A 16,921-nucleotide genomic window follows, 5' to 3' on the forward strand; every position below is an offset into this window, starting at 1 on the left:
TTTCTCTTCAGTAAATTATAGGAGAAATGTTGAGTTGTTGACATTGATTCCTTTGGGTATAATGCCCTGGGGTTAAGATTTCACAGAGCGTTTAGGAACACTCATGTAGTCCTCAGCACTAGAGAAGATCAAAGAGCAGGAATTCTTAACATGTGGGAACAAATATCGGCTGATTTTCTACACCAGGCTGACTTAAAAAAAGAGAGTCAGAACTCAGATAAAACGTCAGAGACTTCTCGGCCTTGGTGAATGGCTTACCAGTCATGATCAACTGCACTCTATCCAGGTTGACCATACCACTATCGGTCAGATAGCCCTGTAAATAAATAACACACAAACCATCAATCAAAATACAGCATAACCAATACATGGAGATTAGATCATGAAGGGGCGTGGGCAACAGTTCACTGGTAAGGGGCACTCTCATCAGGAGAGAGGTCCCAGTAACTGTGCAGACTTAGCAAATGTCATTTGCAAAATTTCATGTGCATTCCAATATTACCTTTGGTAATTACTCCACAAATAAATCTTTACTTGTGTCCTTAAGCAAGACATTTCACCATTGCTTCGTCCTTCGGATGGGACGTTAAGCCGTTGGTCCCATTTGTTATGTAACGCATGTAAAAGAACCCAGTGCACTTATCGTAAAGAGAAGGGGTTCGTCGCGGTGTTCCGGGTCCGATCGGCAGCAAATTGCGCCACAGCACCTTGTCAAACATTAGATGGTGCTATCAGAATTAGGTCTCGTAATTCAAACGTAGTCCCACTACTTGCAGGAAATGTTACAGCGCCAGGAGAGTCACTGAGTGACGGACATGTGCGCTATATAACAAGCCACAATTATTATTATTAATATTTCAAATATTGTTGTGACCACTCCCCATAGGGTGTGTTCTTTTTGTGGAATGAAACAAGAAATCAAGTCAAGTCAAATGAAATCAATGAATCGTATCTTACCCCTGTTTTGTACACAGCTTTCTTATAGAGTTTCTGCAACCTATCAATGGCACCCTCCCTAATAAGTGAAGGCAAATACATATTTTCTTGGGTTAACATCGCCACCACTTCAGTACAGTTTAATTGAACTTTAAATAAAGATAACCATCAGATGACACCCCTCAAATACCTCCGCCAGACAATGATAGTACTACAAAAGCAATCATAAAAATAATGAGTATTTGTAGGATCAAGGGGTATGGAAGTGCTTTGGAATGCACTAGAAATTACTATAACTGACAAGGAAATGACAATGTAACATAAAGAAAAACATATAATCAGTGCATCCTGAAAATAATGAAACACAGGACAGAGTCATGGTCAACAACCAAGAAGATAAATGGAGCACAAATTAATATCAACACAGAGAGCCATGGAAAGGAGGATGCTCGGACTAACTCTCTGTGACAAAGTTAGGCATGCCAACAAAAAGTCAAACAACTCAGATCATAGACCTCTTGGATATTAAGGAAAGGTATCAGGGCCTGTAACCTTGTTCTGCTAAGCATAATTTGGTTGTGCTTAGCTACTGTGTGTGTACCAAAAGCTCTATGAAATTGTGCCCATATCTTGACATACAAATTTACTCTCAACTTGACAGAGCAAACTAGTTACAAAACCTACTTGCTCATGTTGCTAGTGGGTTGCCAAAATTCGGATTTGTTTTTTGTTCTCTTACCTGATCTCTAAGGATGGTAGATGAGGGAGGAAATCATTACCAACGAAGAAGCACATAAACACCCAGTCATCAATCGCTCTCTGGGGGAAAGAAATCATAGAGAACATTCAATTGAGAACGACAATTCATTCATTTAAAAGAGCTGCAGAGGTTGTCTCTAACAACTTCGTTTATATAAACTTTCTAGGTGAAGACATTATTAATCAATTATCTGGGCAAACCTTACGACAAAGACGGGATTTTTTTCTTAGCATATCTATTTTATAAATGTGTTCATGAGCTTTCTACAAGTTGTCTGTTTAATGACGTAGAAGACAGACAAAGTATTAACACAAGAAATGCATACTCTCTTAATGATGTTGTCCCAAACACAATAATGATTGTTTTAAACAATCTTTTAACCCTCTAGTCCCTGCACCGCCCGAGTTTGCTGAAAACTAATACTTCAAGATTCTTGCAGTTAATTACTGGAATCATAGTTTAAATTTTAAAAGATAGCCAGAGCTTAATTTTTATGCACAATTTGAACCTTGATATTTGTATAAAAGTACAAGTTTGCATGAGAACACATGTCTCTCGTTAAACGTCTATGGTAATTTTTATGGCGAATATTTGTTTGTAAGGATAAAATGGACACAATAGCTTTTCAAGGCTTTTATCTGACTCAATGATTAAACTGATTAAATGCGAAGGCGTGAGTTTTCGACAATATTATCATGAATGATGAATAAATACAGTTTCCTTTGTGTTTACTAATGAGCGTGTTGTTGGGGTAAGAGCTAAATTATTTCACCATCATTAGCTTCATTAGCTTAATAATGACTATCGAGGATTCTTTTGATGTTCCTTTTTTCCTACAAACACAAGCTAGCAAGGTTTCCTCCTACCACTACAGTATATCGATAGGCGGCTGGGCGGTCCAGTGGCTAAATGGTTAAGATTGCTGGTGCTTTTAGGTTTGGAACAATATTCCCTCTTCTCTTTAAAGTTCCTCCTACATTGCAATGTTTATATAAGAAACTGTTTTTGAGGTGGTTGTGACACATCCATGCCAGCAGTTATTTTAGATTATAATAGCAATTTAACAGGTTCCAAAAATGAGACAAACTATTGAACAGAGTCCTTACCTCTAAGTCGAATGTGAATGGCAATCCAGTCATCCATAATTCCTTCTCCAGATACTGTGGGAACAAACACACAATCAGATCAGTTTTCAAAAGCAGAGCAACTTCATACAAGTACTGGATGCATATAGAGTGAATCGTCGCAGTAAAGGCCTTTCTTTTGTTGATAAACAAAACTGCCTTGGTTGGCATGGACGGCCGAAAGTTAGTAAAACACTCAATCAGATTGACAGATGTTTTAACCAAATACACAATTTCTGCAAACTTTCAATTAAATAAATTACCTCCAATAATTATAGTTGTTTGTGTTTTCAACAAAATCAATTGAATTTTCAAAAACATTTTCACAAACAGTAGCGATCTGTTTTTAATTTGCATTTATTGCTTTCCATAGTTTTCCAACCTAGGTTGGCAAAAACGTGGGCTGTGACGTTGCAAAAGAAATGTTTATACGACCACAAGGTGAAGTCTGGACTCTGGGCAATCCCATTTCAAGAGGCCAAACCGCAATGGCCGCCATCACCGAGGTCAAAGAATGGAAAGGTGCACTGTGTGCAGGCAACTCACAACTCTCAGCCAAAGATAGGTCTTTTTGTGGCCTCAGTTAGGGTGTAGGCCTGGGGTGCATTCCACTCATGCAAACATATCACAACTGTACGCGCAAACGTTTTTTATCTTTGGAACGATTGGTGCGCACTACGGGATGTCAATATGGAGGCGCCCTGAAATGAATATAGCGCGCACCATACGCATAATTTTTTTAAACTTTGTTTTTGCTGTATGTAGTCCTCTTCTGTACAATTGCATCAACTAATTAACTTTGGTATTTCAAATCTTCATTATCAACCAATGAAAGTACCATGTAATTATGATCGTGACAGAGAAATAGTACCGTATGCTTGTCCGCTATTTTAAAAACCACTCGCCAACACCTCAGAAGTAAGTTCACGTAAGGTTGCCACTGCTCGCCAACGGTCCCGGCACACAACTCGTTCCACTTAAAATTGTTGGCGACCGTGGCAAGTGGAACGCACCCCTGGAATTACACGCAGGCAATGGAGCCCATGGTCTCCGTTGCCTCTGGTCTTGGCCTTGGTGCCACTTCAAAAGTTTCTCATTGACTTTAACATTATCCAATGGAAGTGCCCTTTGCAAAATAAAAATGGCCTTGCCCTTCTAAAGGTGAAATGCCAGGTCTGAGGGCGATGTTTAAGCTTTTGATGTCATCTGCAAAGGGTTCTATGGGTGTCTTTCCGACACTAGATTGCCACATACATTATAATTAACTTGTTAATGCATTAGGTAGCCCACATTTCAAAAACTAAACATTTGCTAAGTCTGCTGCCACCAAGTGTCCCGAAAGTCTCAATCACATCATTCACCGATTACGTACCTCTCTGAGGATGTTCAGACGCAGAAAGATGAACTGCGTCTCTTCACCCATAGGAGCAGGTTGACTATCCAACTAGAGGAGGAACAAATAAACACAAGGAATCAGGAAAATTCACAATGCTTAAAGGCAGTGGACACTATTGGTAATTACCTAAAATAACTATCGGCATAAAACCTCACTTGGTAACGAGTAATGGGGAGCGTTTGATAGTATAAAACGTATATAGTATAAAACTTTCTTTCTTTATTATCTCGCAACTTCGATGACCGATTGAGCTCAAACTTTCACAGGTTTGTTATTTTGTTTTGTGCATTTTTCATATGTTAAGATACAGCAACTGTGAAGGCTCGTCTTTGACAATTACCAATAGTGTCCACTGCCTTTAACCAACTACTTACCAACCAGGAGGGTAAAAATGATAAAAATAAAAAAATTAGTTAGTGGCCTGAAATCTACACCCTGGCAGATTCTTTTTTGAAGATACACATCACTTGAAACCATTCCATTTCCTTCATGTGTACAATTAAACAACTGTGTATAGAACAATAATTTGGGGGGCTAATCATCCTTACTTGCAGCTAAGAGCTGAATTGCAAAGGGCGCGGCAACAACATGTTCGAGAAGCAGGCACGCAAGGGTGCCTTTGGCTGCCAGCCACATTATGACCACGGAGCACAGCCAAGAAAACTGTTTTCCAACATGTAGCTGGTTGTCCCCATAATCTTGGTCTTTCTTCCTCTCCTTAAGCGCCTTGCATGCTTTGGTAAATTGGCAATATACAAATCCGGGTATTGTTAGAACTGTTCGTGTAACTGCTATGCAGGCTGTTTAAGTACATCTATCATTCAGATCCATTGTAGGTACTGAATGGTTTTGCAGTAGGACAGTATGTGCCAACAATAGACGGATCCATTAGGCTCCCCCCACGGCGCACGGGTGAGCAAGATCACGTGAGCCTCTCCAATGCCATTCTGCACATTTCCACAGCGCGCGCCAAGCATACGCGCACGCATGTCAGACCTTAATTTGTCAGACTTTTGGTTGTGCAATGGGTGGTGATTGGTCAATGCGTAATGGGGCGGGGCTTAATGGATCGGTCAATAGCTGGATTTAGGCCACTGGTCCAGCATGTCCAGTGGGAATAGTCAAGCACTGAACAAAGCATTATTTGCAATGGCTCTCAGAAACGCATGGTCAAGATACCCTAACAACACTCACTAAATATCAAGAATGAGAAAAATGTAAACTGCAAGTCAAAGTTACTCTGATTCAACTTACTTCTTCCTGTGCTTCCTTAGGAGCCCCTGTGCATTCCTTCAAATCATGACCTACAATTACAAACAATCAATCAAAACAACTCAAGCATTTCAAACAGTTGATTGAATTAATTAACAAACCAAAACATTGAGTTAGTACATAGAATTTATCACACAAACTCATATCTGACACAAAATGACATATTTCAGGTTATATTTCCTAGAAAGCCACAAGGTTATAATAATAATAACAACCGCATTTCTATAGCACCTAACACCTCCAAAAGAAAGTCTCTAAGTGCTCAGAGGAACAGAATAATTATGGTTATGATGATTTGAATAGATATGCTTTGAGAAGAGTCTTGAAACTTGAGATCGAGGTGGCTTGTTTGATGTGTAGAGGGAGATTGTTCCTTAAGTGAGGGACAGCAAACTGATAACTACAGTGACCTTACACTTTGGTGGCAACATTAGGGATAACGAGGGTGTCTTTGTTAGCAGAACGGAGGTTTCTAGTAGCAGTGTATGGAGCATGAGGTAGCGATAAATAAATTTGGGCAACCACTGAAAAAAACAAAAAAAAACAAGGTGCCCCTTGTATGTTGTTACCAAAGGATAAGCAAGATGGATGTATACCATGTTTTAGATGTGGGAGGAAAACCCCAGAGAATTATTTCCAGGGACTGAAAATCCACATAGTTTTGGTTTTTTAGACTTTACACTGGCATCAAAATATAAATATACAAATCGATACATAAAGAAACAAAGCAGCAAAATAGCTAAAAAATACCAAGCCAGTGAGTGGCGAGGAGGAACTGGGTTCAATTTCATAGAGCTGCTAAGCACAAAAATTTGCTTAGCATGAAATGTTTGCCTTGATAAAAACAGGATTTCCCAACCAAATTTCTACGTGATTTTCAAGATAAGCATACACCAGCTAAATACCAGTAACTAGGAATCCTGTTGGTTATCCTGTTTTTATCAGGGAAGAAATTTCATGCTTAAATTTGTACTTAGCAGCTCTATGAAATTGGGCCCAGGTGACCAGCACCTCTACAAAGACATCCTGCCACAAGAATGTACCCTAATACCCACCCACAGTTAAAAAACACCCATCCCACTGTTAAAAAAATACATATATATATATAAAAAAGGGGGGGGGGAGGGAGCGCTTGGAGGTGGCTGACAATTACAAACGAAAACAAGAGCGCTGGCAATGTGTCCCACTGTGTGGTTCTAACTGGTTTGAGGCGAGGAAAGATACTTCTATACCATCCAATTTGGTTACTTACCAACTTGGTTGCAGAGTTCACAGGGTCGTCTCGTGTTGGGCTTAAACTCTTCCCTGATGATTGTGAAGTAAGGCTCGTGTGTTGCAAGACCTTCAGTTACAAAAACAGTTGCGATTGAATTATTAACGTCAAGTAATCAACCCTGAGGGAATCTGATTGCGTAACGTTTTGTTTAAATTTGGGGTTGAATAAAGAAACATTTACTAGAAACATTGGCGCTATATACAATAGATCAATGAAATCTGACTTGCCCATTTCACAAGGCGAATGGAATAAGCCCAGATTTCGACGCCCTAGGCATCTAATGTTAGTACTATATAGCTATTTTACAACCATGCTTGTTTATAAATCCTTTACAATTACAGAGTGGACCACAGTGTTTTTAACGATTTATAAGTTTAAAAAAATAAATTAAAGTTGGGGACAGACTTTGCCTCGATCGAATATCGAACACATGTACGTGCACGTACATTGTACATTCAAGTCCTAGTCATGAGTTTGTACGTTTCAAAAAAGGTTTTTTCTTGCATTTTCTGGCAATGTCTACAAGAGTAGAGCATGCAACTGTCCCTAAACTAAATTACAATCTTGTTCTTTCTGCCTTGACAAAATATATTTTTGTTTTTCTCATGAATGTTTTCATACCATTATTATTACATTGAGGTTAATATAAGTAGTCATAAGAGACACTTCACACTATTGGTAATTGGCAAAGACTAGTCTTCTCACTTGGTGTATCTCAACATGTGCATATTAATAACAAACCTGTGAAAATTTGAGCTCAATCGGTCGTCGAAGTTGCGAGATAATAATGAAAGAAAAAACACCCTTGTCACACAAAGTTGTGTGCTTTCAGATGCTTAATTTTGAAACCTCAAAAACTAATTCTTAGATCTCGAAATCTAATTCATGGAAAATTACTTCTGTCTCGAAAACTATGTCACTTCAGAGAGAGCCATTTTTATACTATCAACCTCTCCACACTACTCGTTACCAAGTAAGGTTTCATGCTAATAATTATTTTGAGTAACTACCAATAGTGTCCACTGCCTTTAATACATCATTGATTGTTCTTACTCACCCAACATGATCAGATCCGCTGATGAGAGAAAAAGACAACAGACAAAAGTGTTACATTTTTACAAGATTGATACGAGATTTCTTATAGGTTACTTTGTTTCTCCTCAAACAATGGGTACCAAGACTAATGTGGCTGCTTCAGGCATTAATTTTAATTAAATAGTGCATGGCGTGTCGTGGTGAGAGCACCAGACTCAAGCTCTGGTGTTTGATCAGCTGAGTGTGGGTCCGAATCCCGGTCGTGACACTTGCTAGGTAAAATTGGGGAGGTAGTGCTTTCTGCTCTACCGTCCAGGCTTCGGATTGATGATACCCAAGCCTACATCCGTATGGACTGTAAAGGGTGTAACCCTGTTCCAGCCCTAGGAGTAGGTGGTTACGGCCTCTGGAATAAAATAATTGTAGCCCACACCTTGAAGTGGCCTTCAGGCCTTGTGTGTCTGGCCACTTGCATAAAAAAGAATTTAAAAAATGTACCAAGTTGGCCACAATACTCCAAGTTGAAATTATAGAGAATTGCAGACCTTATTAGCATACTATGTAGTAATAACTTGCCCTATTTGCCCACTTTGGAATAAACATGGTGTTGTTGCGATTTTTGTGACTGAACGGCCTCTTCTAAAAAAAAAAACACAATTGTACCAAAGAACTACATAGAACACTGCTAAAAAGAGTGACAAAAAAACCCAGTTCAGACAATAAGTGAAAAAGATGAAAAGTTGCAGACTTACCATCAGCTCCACAGAGACAGTGGTGGGTGTTTGGGTCATGGTCAGGATTACCTGCAATAACAATCAGTGAAGAAGTCAACATGGATGTCCAATTGCTAATAAATAACCAATATCCAATACCATTCCTCGAAATAACCCACGGAACACACAGCAATTGCCGTTGTGCCCAGCGCTTTTGCTGTGGTGCCCTTTGCAAGGTTCAAATACAAACTCAAATCTCCCCATAGAAGTGCCCTTACCGGAGCAAAAATGTCATGCCCCTGTAAGAGCGAAGTTTGAGGCATGCAATACCAATGGTGGCCATTCCAAACATTCAGTCAATGAAGACGAGCAGAGTATACTGTTCGAAACGTCGAGACCAAACCGGCTCTTTTCAGAGCCACAACTCCTTCAAAATAGTTTTTAGCCATGGTTCTACCCGCAAGTTTATTACTAATATTTACATTTATAGCTGTCTTATTCAGTCAATGGTCATGTCAGTTAGGGAGGAATACAAACTCGTACCTACAGGTAAAGGGACCTCCTCATTAAAGCCCAATAGAGAAATGTAGTTATAATAATAATAATATATTGAAGGATACACTGTAGATGGCATGTAACTGACAACCAGCACTATCATACTTCAGTTTTCATATAATTTTTAAGTGGAAAGTGAGACACTTTTGGGAAAATCGTCTCATGTGTCGATGAAATGTTCTATATTTACTGTGCAGTTGACTGCCTCAAGATTGTCAGTAAAAATTGCCCGTAGACAAAGGTCAAAAAGGCAAAGTGAAACGTTGTGAAGTCGTACCTCGTTGTCTTCTGATGTAATCCATGATCTTGTGTTCACCTTCTCCTGGTACATTAGCATCGGACAGGAGGACCTAATGTACAAACAATAACAAGAATTACTGCGATATCGGAAAGCTGGAACTGCACTCAAAATTACAAATCTTCTGATAAACACAGGGATGTGATAGGCTGTTTAACAAAAACCCTGAACTGTAAGAACAAAGCGCGAAAGCTTGAGAGTGTGAAGCTTACTTACAAGCCCTACTGCAATCTGGGGCTTTCTATGCGGTTTTTATCTTCATCTTTCTCTATGAATTTGATTTTAATAATAAAAACAAATAACAAATATTTGTTTCAATTTTTGTTTTTGGTGGGGGTATATAATGTATTTTCTTTTTGGAAGTCAGCTGAAAAGTTGCATGCCTGTAGAACTTTGTTTACCAACACTTTTGCTACATTTTGCTCAGAAAAGTGGGAGTATTTTAAAGTATTTTATTGTTGCGATACTTTGATAACCTTAATCCAAATCCGATGTTTGATTTTCATTGGCAATTGATGACAATATTTTGTGTATCCTCTGGCACTAAGCTTTTGCATCGAGTCAGGCTGGACATCAAACTTAAACTTCTGACACTCCTGAACCGCGATACTTTGATCGAATACAGTGACTTACTTTCAGATTCTGCCAGCCAGGATGGTTGTTGAGTCTGTCGGTTACGTAGTAGCGTAGACACTCTGCTAACCTAGCCATAAACTCAGTACCCTGGATAAGGTAAAAACAACCAATTAAAGTGTCTCAAGACCCTCAATTATTGTTAGTGTTATTAGTCAATTCTTTATTCAAACCCAAAATTCATTTCAAAATTTACCCAGTCAGTATCCCTTGTGGTTTATATTGTTATTATTATCATATATTTCTGGTCATGAAATCAAGGATGCCTCACACATGTAAGTGAACTTCGCTGTAGCCCACAACCCTGGGAAACCAGTAATAAGCAAGAATGCTTGCTATGTGACCCAGAACTGCAGGTTTTAACCCCTACTCCTCCATGATAAGTGTTTTGGGTTCTTATTTGTTCACTACAATCAAGTATAAGGGACCTACAGCTTACTGCACCATCCAAAGGAAACAGCAATAATGATGGGACAGCATCTTGCTCAAGGACAAAGGTGCCATGACCAGGATCGAACCCTAAATCTGCTAAGCAGAAACCTCAGAGCTCGAGTCCAATGTTCTTAACCGCTCGGCCAAGACACACCATGAAAGCATCACGAGCAGGACTCAAACCCACACATGATCACTATAGCTTGAGTCCGGAGTAACCAAGCCCATAAAATTTCAGGATGTTTAAACTGTTAAGAGTACTCGTCACTATCGTTGATTAGCAATATTGTGGAAGTGTCGTGGCCGAGCGGTTAAGAGCACCGAATTCAAACTCTGGTGTTTCTGATCAGCAGAGTGTGGGTTCGTATTCCAACCTGTGACACTTGTGTCCTTAAGCAAGACACATAACCATTGCTTCGTCCTTCGAATGGGACGTAAAGCCGTTGGTCCCATGTGTTGTGTAAGCGCATGTAAAAGAACCCAGTGCACTTATCGAAAAGAGAAGGGGTTCGCCCCAGTGTTCCTGGCTGGATTGGCAGCATATTGCGCCACAGCACCTTGTAAACCATTACATAGTGCTTAAGGATTAAGTCTTATATCTCAAAATTCGCCCCACTCCTTGTAGAAATAATACCTGGCGCTTTGTATCCTTTGGCAAAAGGCGCGTTATAAATACGGTTATTATTATTAATATTAGATACAGTGATTGTACAATTGCCATGAAGAATGTGCGACTACTGTAAATAACAGCTACACTTACTGGTGTGATGCAGTTACTGTCAAAATGTTGCTGACTTGGCTTTGGAGGCGGAAGGTAGCCGCCCCTGGAGAAGACCTCCTCTCGTATGCGAGCAATGTCAGCTTTCTTCTCTCTGAAAGACATGAGTAGTAAGTATGACCAAAAGTTATTACAACTAATTAAGCTTGGGCGATATCGATTTATTCATATTCACGATATATCGCCGACAATATATTGCGATATTCGATATAATCGCGATTAATTAAATTTGACATCATCAGTCTTCAAACTCCCAGTGAAAGTTGTAGAAAAGACAGTCCTAGCATAAGAGAGGTGTTCTAAAGACCTATTCTTCTGGTTTTACTCCAAACCTATATGGGGTGCAAGATGTCTCAGCTAGGAAATACATCGGGATATTGCGATATTTAATCGCGACATATCGATATTTCGATTTAAAACCAAATCGATCCGATATCGAAATCGTTTCCAAATTAGTATCGCAATATTCGATAATATCGTGATACCGCCCAAGCTTAATTACAACTATGTTCTATAAAGCCCACGTCACACAGGCTCAATCGAACTAAGTTTTGTTCTGTCCTAGACCAGATATAATGACCCGTTTTGTAGATTATGTTCCCTTTTCAACAAAATAATAGACCATGCACAGTCCATGGCATTACCCAACAGGCAGGATACAACACTGTACCATAATTTTAGCATGATTAAAGTTTTGCCGAAGCAATGCCTGAACAAGTTTTGAGATGTGAGATGAGCCCAGTTTCTTCATATCAAGAAAGAATACAAACTGTAAGCTGCAATCTCTCTAAGACATCACTCATTCTCATTCCAATCCCTGTCTGTATACTGTAAATGTGGGCCTACAATGTATGTGTATTGTGTATAAAAATTGTAGAAGAATTCACCATATGAAAATAATAATAATAACGTAACATTTATAAGGCGCACAGTATCTGGAAAACCATTCACCATATGACATCAAACTATGCATCAATCAACAACAGTGAATGACATTGATTGGGAAAACAGTAGGAGGGTTGCCTGTGTACTGATGTATTCACCACATTATATCACACTGCAGGTTGACACAGTGCATCTAACATTACAACCACAGTGGATGCTATTGAATGGTCAAGAAGTAAGAGGGTTGACTGTGTACCATGTAGACGCACTTACCACATTATATCACACTGCAGGCTGGCATAATGCATCGATCATTCAAAATCATTTGGCCAGTAAGTATTAAAGGCTTGTAAAACAAACATCATACTGCAGAATACATCAATCATTCCATACAACAGTGAATGACATTGATGTTGGTCCCATGTGTTGTGTAACGCATGTAAACGAACCTAGTGCACTTATCAAAAAGAGAAGGGGTTTGCCCCAGTGTTCCTGGTTGTGGCTGCTTAATGCGCCGTAGCACCTTGTAAACCCTTATTAGTGCTACATAATTGGGTCTCAGAATCCATCACTGCAATAACCTATCTTTCTGAATGTTTGTATATAAAATACTCAGCGCCTTGAGTACCTTGTTTGGTACAGGCCTGACACTTCACGGAGGCAACGGAGGCGATTGCCTCCGTTGCCCCTTGCCATTGCCTTGGTGCCCATGAAATGCTCCAGTAGAAATTTACAATTTCCTCATAGGGTGCCCTTTGCCAAAAAGAAAATGCCTTGGTGCCCTTGCCCTTTCAAAAACGAAGCATACAGGCCTGTTGGTAGATACGTGCGCTATATATAAGACTTCGATATTATTTATTAAAAACAGTAGGAGGGTTGCCTGTGTACTGTGTAGATAGTTAAATGTTTGAAAAAAAAAGAAAAAAAACAGCACTTGTGACTACAGAATTTCTCCAAGATTTCCTCTCCCTTCTTACTCCAACCCCACCCCACCCCACCCCACCCCCAAGACTTACATAGCTTCTTTGGAGGCCCTGAATCGTCGAGATCTCTGCTGATTCATCTTGGCTCTTGGAGCAACTCCATCAATTGCCATATACAGCATCCGCCTTGGGCGAATAATCCTCATCAATCTATCGATATAGGCAAAGATGTCTACCATCATCTCATCCTCATCCTTAGGCGCTGGTCTGTGGATAGAAGAAAAATAATGCTTTATTGTCTGCTAAGCAAAATAGAGCAGGTTACCAGTCACAAATTGTACATGTGAAGTGTCAGTTTGGCTTGTATTCTTATTCTGGTCAGCACAATTTTGCTGTGTGCTTAGCAACTTTTTTGTGCTTTGGCAGCTCTATGAAACTGGGCCCTGGTCATTGATCTGTCTCAAAGCTTACTTACAATACACAATGTATGTTATCCCTCGTAACTTTGGTAACATTTTCAAGCTAGTTGACCAATCATTTGAAACCATCTAAACTGCATGTACTAGCCCTGAGAAAAGTTCTGGGCCCAATTCCAGAGCTGCTTGGGAAGAAAATAATGCTAAATAAATGTCTGCTAAGCAGAAATGAGCCGAATACCAGGCAAAATTGTACATGTGACAAAGTAGTTTGGCTGGTAACTTTTTGTTTCTGGTAAGCATATAAATTGCTGTGCTTAGCCACTTTGTGTGGGTACACGTGTAAGGTGTATGAAACTGGGCCCTGTTCATTGAAACGTCTCAAAGCTTGTTCACAATATATTGGCCCCTGTAACTTTGGTAATATTTTCCAGCAAGTTGACCAATCATTTGAAACCATCTTAACTGCGTATGTGTTATTTCTAAAAATATTCTGGGTGTGCTGCAGCGCCTTGTAGTTCTTTATTGACTGGTAGTACCTGGGTTTGCCCTTAACTTTTTCGGTGGCTAGCCAGTCGGTCCAGTTAGCTTTAATGTAAGTCATTTCGCTAGTCGACATCTTCCTTTACAAATTAGTTTGTACTTTTTTATTACCGAACTAGCAGGCTGGACCAGTTGCAGTAAATTTTGACTGCCAGGTCTTGAACTTCTTTCTTGAAGGAGCACAACAGGTTTCCTCTAGGAAGGGGCACTGCAATGAGGAAATCTTAACTTTGTTTTGGAACCTTACAAAGGGCACCACAGCAAAAACACAGGGTACGATAGTTGCGATAACGTAACCCTTTTTGTCCTTTTTGTGTTTTGAGTGTCATGAAAGGATTTATTAGGAAGTGAGGATTAAGGTTGTGTTCCTAGAATTTGTGTCATGACTTTTGAAAGTGGTAAAAATGGAGCAAACCTGTTGACTAGCTGTCGAAATTGTTTGTGTAGGACCAAATTCCCGTTTTGCGGACGAGCCTGCTTCGTAACCATACGGCTTCGTCGTCAAGAGGAGGGTTACGTTATCGCAACGAAGGGCACGACAGCTGACCACTGTGAGGGGGAAACGCTTATTGACTGTGACATGACTTACTTGTTTTCTGGGTGACAGCATGGATGGATGATTCCATTCATATCCAGGTAGAGATTATCAAATTCAGCATCGTTGGGGTTGGGTGTGCTTATGTCCATAGGTATTGTGACACCATTCACTTCTTTAGGCTGATGATGAGGGAATCAAAGTACAAATACAGCGTTATTAATGATAAAAACTGACCGTGGACACTTCTTACAGTTTTAGGATTCTGAGTGGGTTCATTTCCATCCTCTAAGTTGAAAACAATCTGCAAACTTTCTGTATACTGCCATTACTTTTTCTGGGTCGCACTAAATACCGACCACTCAACGACCCCTTGGCCTTACGACAACAATTTGTAAATGCACTTTAACAGAACATTTAAGATACTATATTATTTCATATCGAATGAAAAAGTGGTGGCGCCATTCGGAAACTTTTCCTAAAGTTAATTTATTAAATGTTACACAGACTCAGACTGCAGTCTCCGTACAATTACATCACAATACAGGGAAGTCCCTGGAAACATATTTTTCTGACATGTTCATGTTAGATTCAGAACAAACAAATACGATGAATAACTTAATATTCTGATAATTAATGTTTTGGAATTGACAATTACTCGTGTGTGTCGTAAATAGACGGTTTAAACCATATGATTGTATGTAAACGTTACATGTAAAACGTGAGTTGTAGCGCTACCGGTATAAATTAATTATTCTACTCACCTTTTCTTCAACGGCGTGAACCACGATAGATGGATATTTCTTACTCAACCATCTGAAGAATGCTGGAACTCCCATGATGGATGGCCTGGCGTTTTACTGCCTAATTCCACGGTGAAATAGGGTAGTCGCTTGATATTTCATGAAGTGAAAATAAAACGTTTGGGTTTTTTACGACTTAAAAACACACGGTCCTACTAAAAGCCGACAACTCGCCGACAACGCCGACAACAAGTCCAGAGCGCCGACAACTCGCCGCCAACAAGTTTTAATTACCTCAAAAATGGCCAATAAACCATAGATGTATTAGAACTATATGTGTTCTGTAATATAAACATAAAGTTAATGGAAAAACTTCACAAAAAGTGTGAATTTTTAACCAGAAAAAAACTTCACTTGCACGAAAAGCGGTCGGATGCCATCTTGGCTGTAAAACCGTGTTTGGACCAGACCATTATGATACGGGTAGATTTAGCACTTGTCAACAACAGAGGGCGGGCTTCATGTGAAGACCTTCACTGCAGTGTGCACAGTGCATGACGCCCGCCCTCTATTGCTAAGTCTGACTCACCCGCATCATAATGGACTGGTCCGAACACGATTTTAAGCCAAGATGGCGTCCGACCGTTTTCCGTGAACGTTCAGTTTTTTTTCTGGTTAAAAATTCACACTTTTCGTGAAGTTTTTCCATTAAATTTATGTTTATATTACAGAACACATATAGTTCTAATACATCTATGGTATATTGGCAATTTTCGAGGTAATTAAAACTTGTTGGCGGCGAGTTGTCGGCACTCTCGACTTGTTGTCGGCGTGTCGGCGAGTTGTCGGCTTTTAGTAGGACCCAAAAACACACGCACGAGATCGAGATTGCGTGTGTGTGTATAATATGTGCGACACCTGCTTGAGGGCGCCCTTTGACTTTTACGGTATCATTGTTTTGCATCAACAGCACTGCAGTGTACAATGTAGTAGGCCTGTCGAAAGGTCATTAATCCTCTAAAGAATTAAGAGTAAACTATAAAATATTAGTCAAATTGCGGGTACAACTATGTATTACCCTCAAAAGAAATTTAACACTTTGTTTTACTTTTACAATGGTTTTACCCGCAAGTTTACTAATTAGTTTTATCTTTGGCATTACCCACACTCCATGCACTGCTTTACCTTTAAAGCGAGACAAATCGATACATAATTGGTGGGGGGGGGGGGGTCAAAATGCCACACATTGAACACCAAATGCTGTTTGGTTCTGTCCACCGGTTTTCAAATTACCTACAACCAAAAACATTCCGAATTTTATTGTAGCCTACTCTACATAGCGCCCTCTGCTGAACTGACGCAAAATATTATGATATCAGGCTTCTTTTTTGTTACGCTGGGTGGTGCAATCGGGGCACTGTGTGTAATTCCATGGTAATTCAGAGTAAATAAAGCGGCAATTGTTTTGTCTTTATGGGGTTGTTTCCCCTCACAACTTCAAGGGACAGTGCCGCTGTAATCCTTCATTGAAAACCAAGATTGACCCCGGGAAACTAATGTGTAATTTGTTAGGAAAGAATATCCCGAGACTCTCGTATGAGGTGAGGCTATACCCACTATAACTTGTAATTAATTTATCATTCATGCAATAAATGCAAGAAAACTTTT

General features: G+C 39.7%; 1 protein-coding gene across 4 annotated transcripts in view; it reads right to left on the reverse strand.

Annotated features, from left to right (window-relative positions):
* Positions 1 to 15,456, reverse strand: part of LOC117289699 (5'-3' exoribonuclease 2-like) — a 77,000-nt gene extending 61,544 nt beyond the window's left edge. For all 4 annotated transcript variants that reach the window (XM_033770969.1, XM_033770950.1, XM_033770961.1 and 1 more), the window contains exons 1-15: positions 15,275 to 15,456; positions 14,565 to 14,692; positions 13,110 to 13,283; positions 11,191 to 11,302; positions 9,999 to 10,088; positions 9,345 to 9,417; positions 8,552 to 8,602; positions 7,822 to 7,839; positions 6,741 to 6,830; positions 5,471 to 5,520; positions 4,193 to 4,264; positions 2,803 to 2,856; positions 1,676 to 1,755; positions 958 to 1,015; positions 259 to 316 (exon numbers count right to left, since the gene is read on the reverse strand). In XM_033770969.1, the coding sequence (XP_033626860.1) occupies positions 259 to 316; positions 958 to 1,015; positions 1,676 to 1,755; positions 2,803 to 2,856; positions 4,193 to 4,264; positions 5,471 to 5,520; positions 6,741 to 6,830; positions 7,822 to 7,839; positions 8,552 to 8,602; positions 9,345 to 9,417; positions 9,999 to 10,088; positions 11,191 to 11,302; positions 13,110 to 13,283; positions 14,565 to 14,692; positions 15,275 to 15,349 (1,183 nt within the window). In that variant the 5' untranslated portion in view covers positions 15,350 to 15,456. The remainder of the gene's footprint in view (positions 1 to 258; positions 317 to 957; positions 1,016 to 1,675; positions 1,756 to 2,802; positions 2,857 to 4,192; positions 4,265 to 5,470; positions 5,521 to 6,740; positions 6,831 to 7,821; positions 7,840 to 8,551; positions 8,603 to 9,344; positions 9,418 to 9,998; positions 10,089 to 11,190; positions 11,303 to 13,109; positions 13,284 to 14,564; positions 14,693 to 15,274) is intronic.
* Positions 15,457 to 16,921: the final 1,465 nt, after the last annotated feature.

Source organism: Asterias rubens, chromosome 1 (assembly GCF_902459465.1).
Source record: "Asterias rubens chromosome 1, eAstRub1.3, whole genome shotgun sequence".
Taxonomy (NCBI): domain Eukaryota; kingdom Metazoa; phylum Echinodermata; class Asteroidea; order Forcipulatida; family Asteriidae; genus Asterias; species Asterias rubens.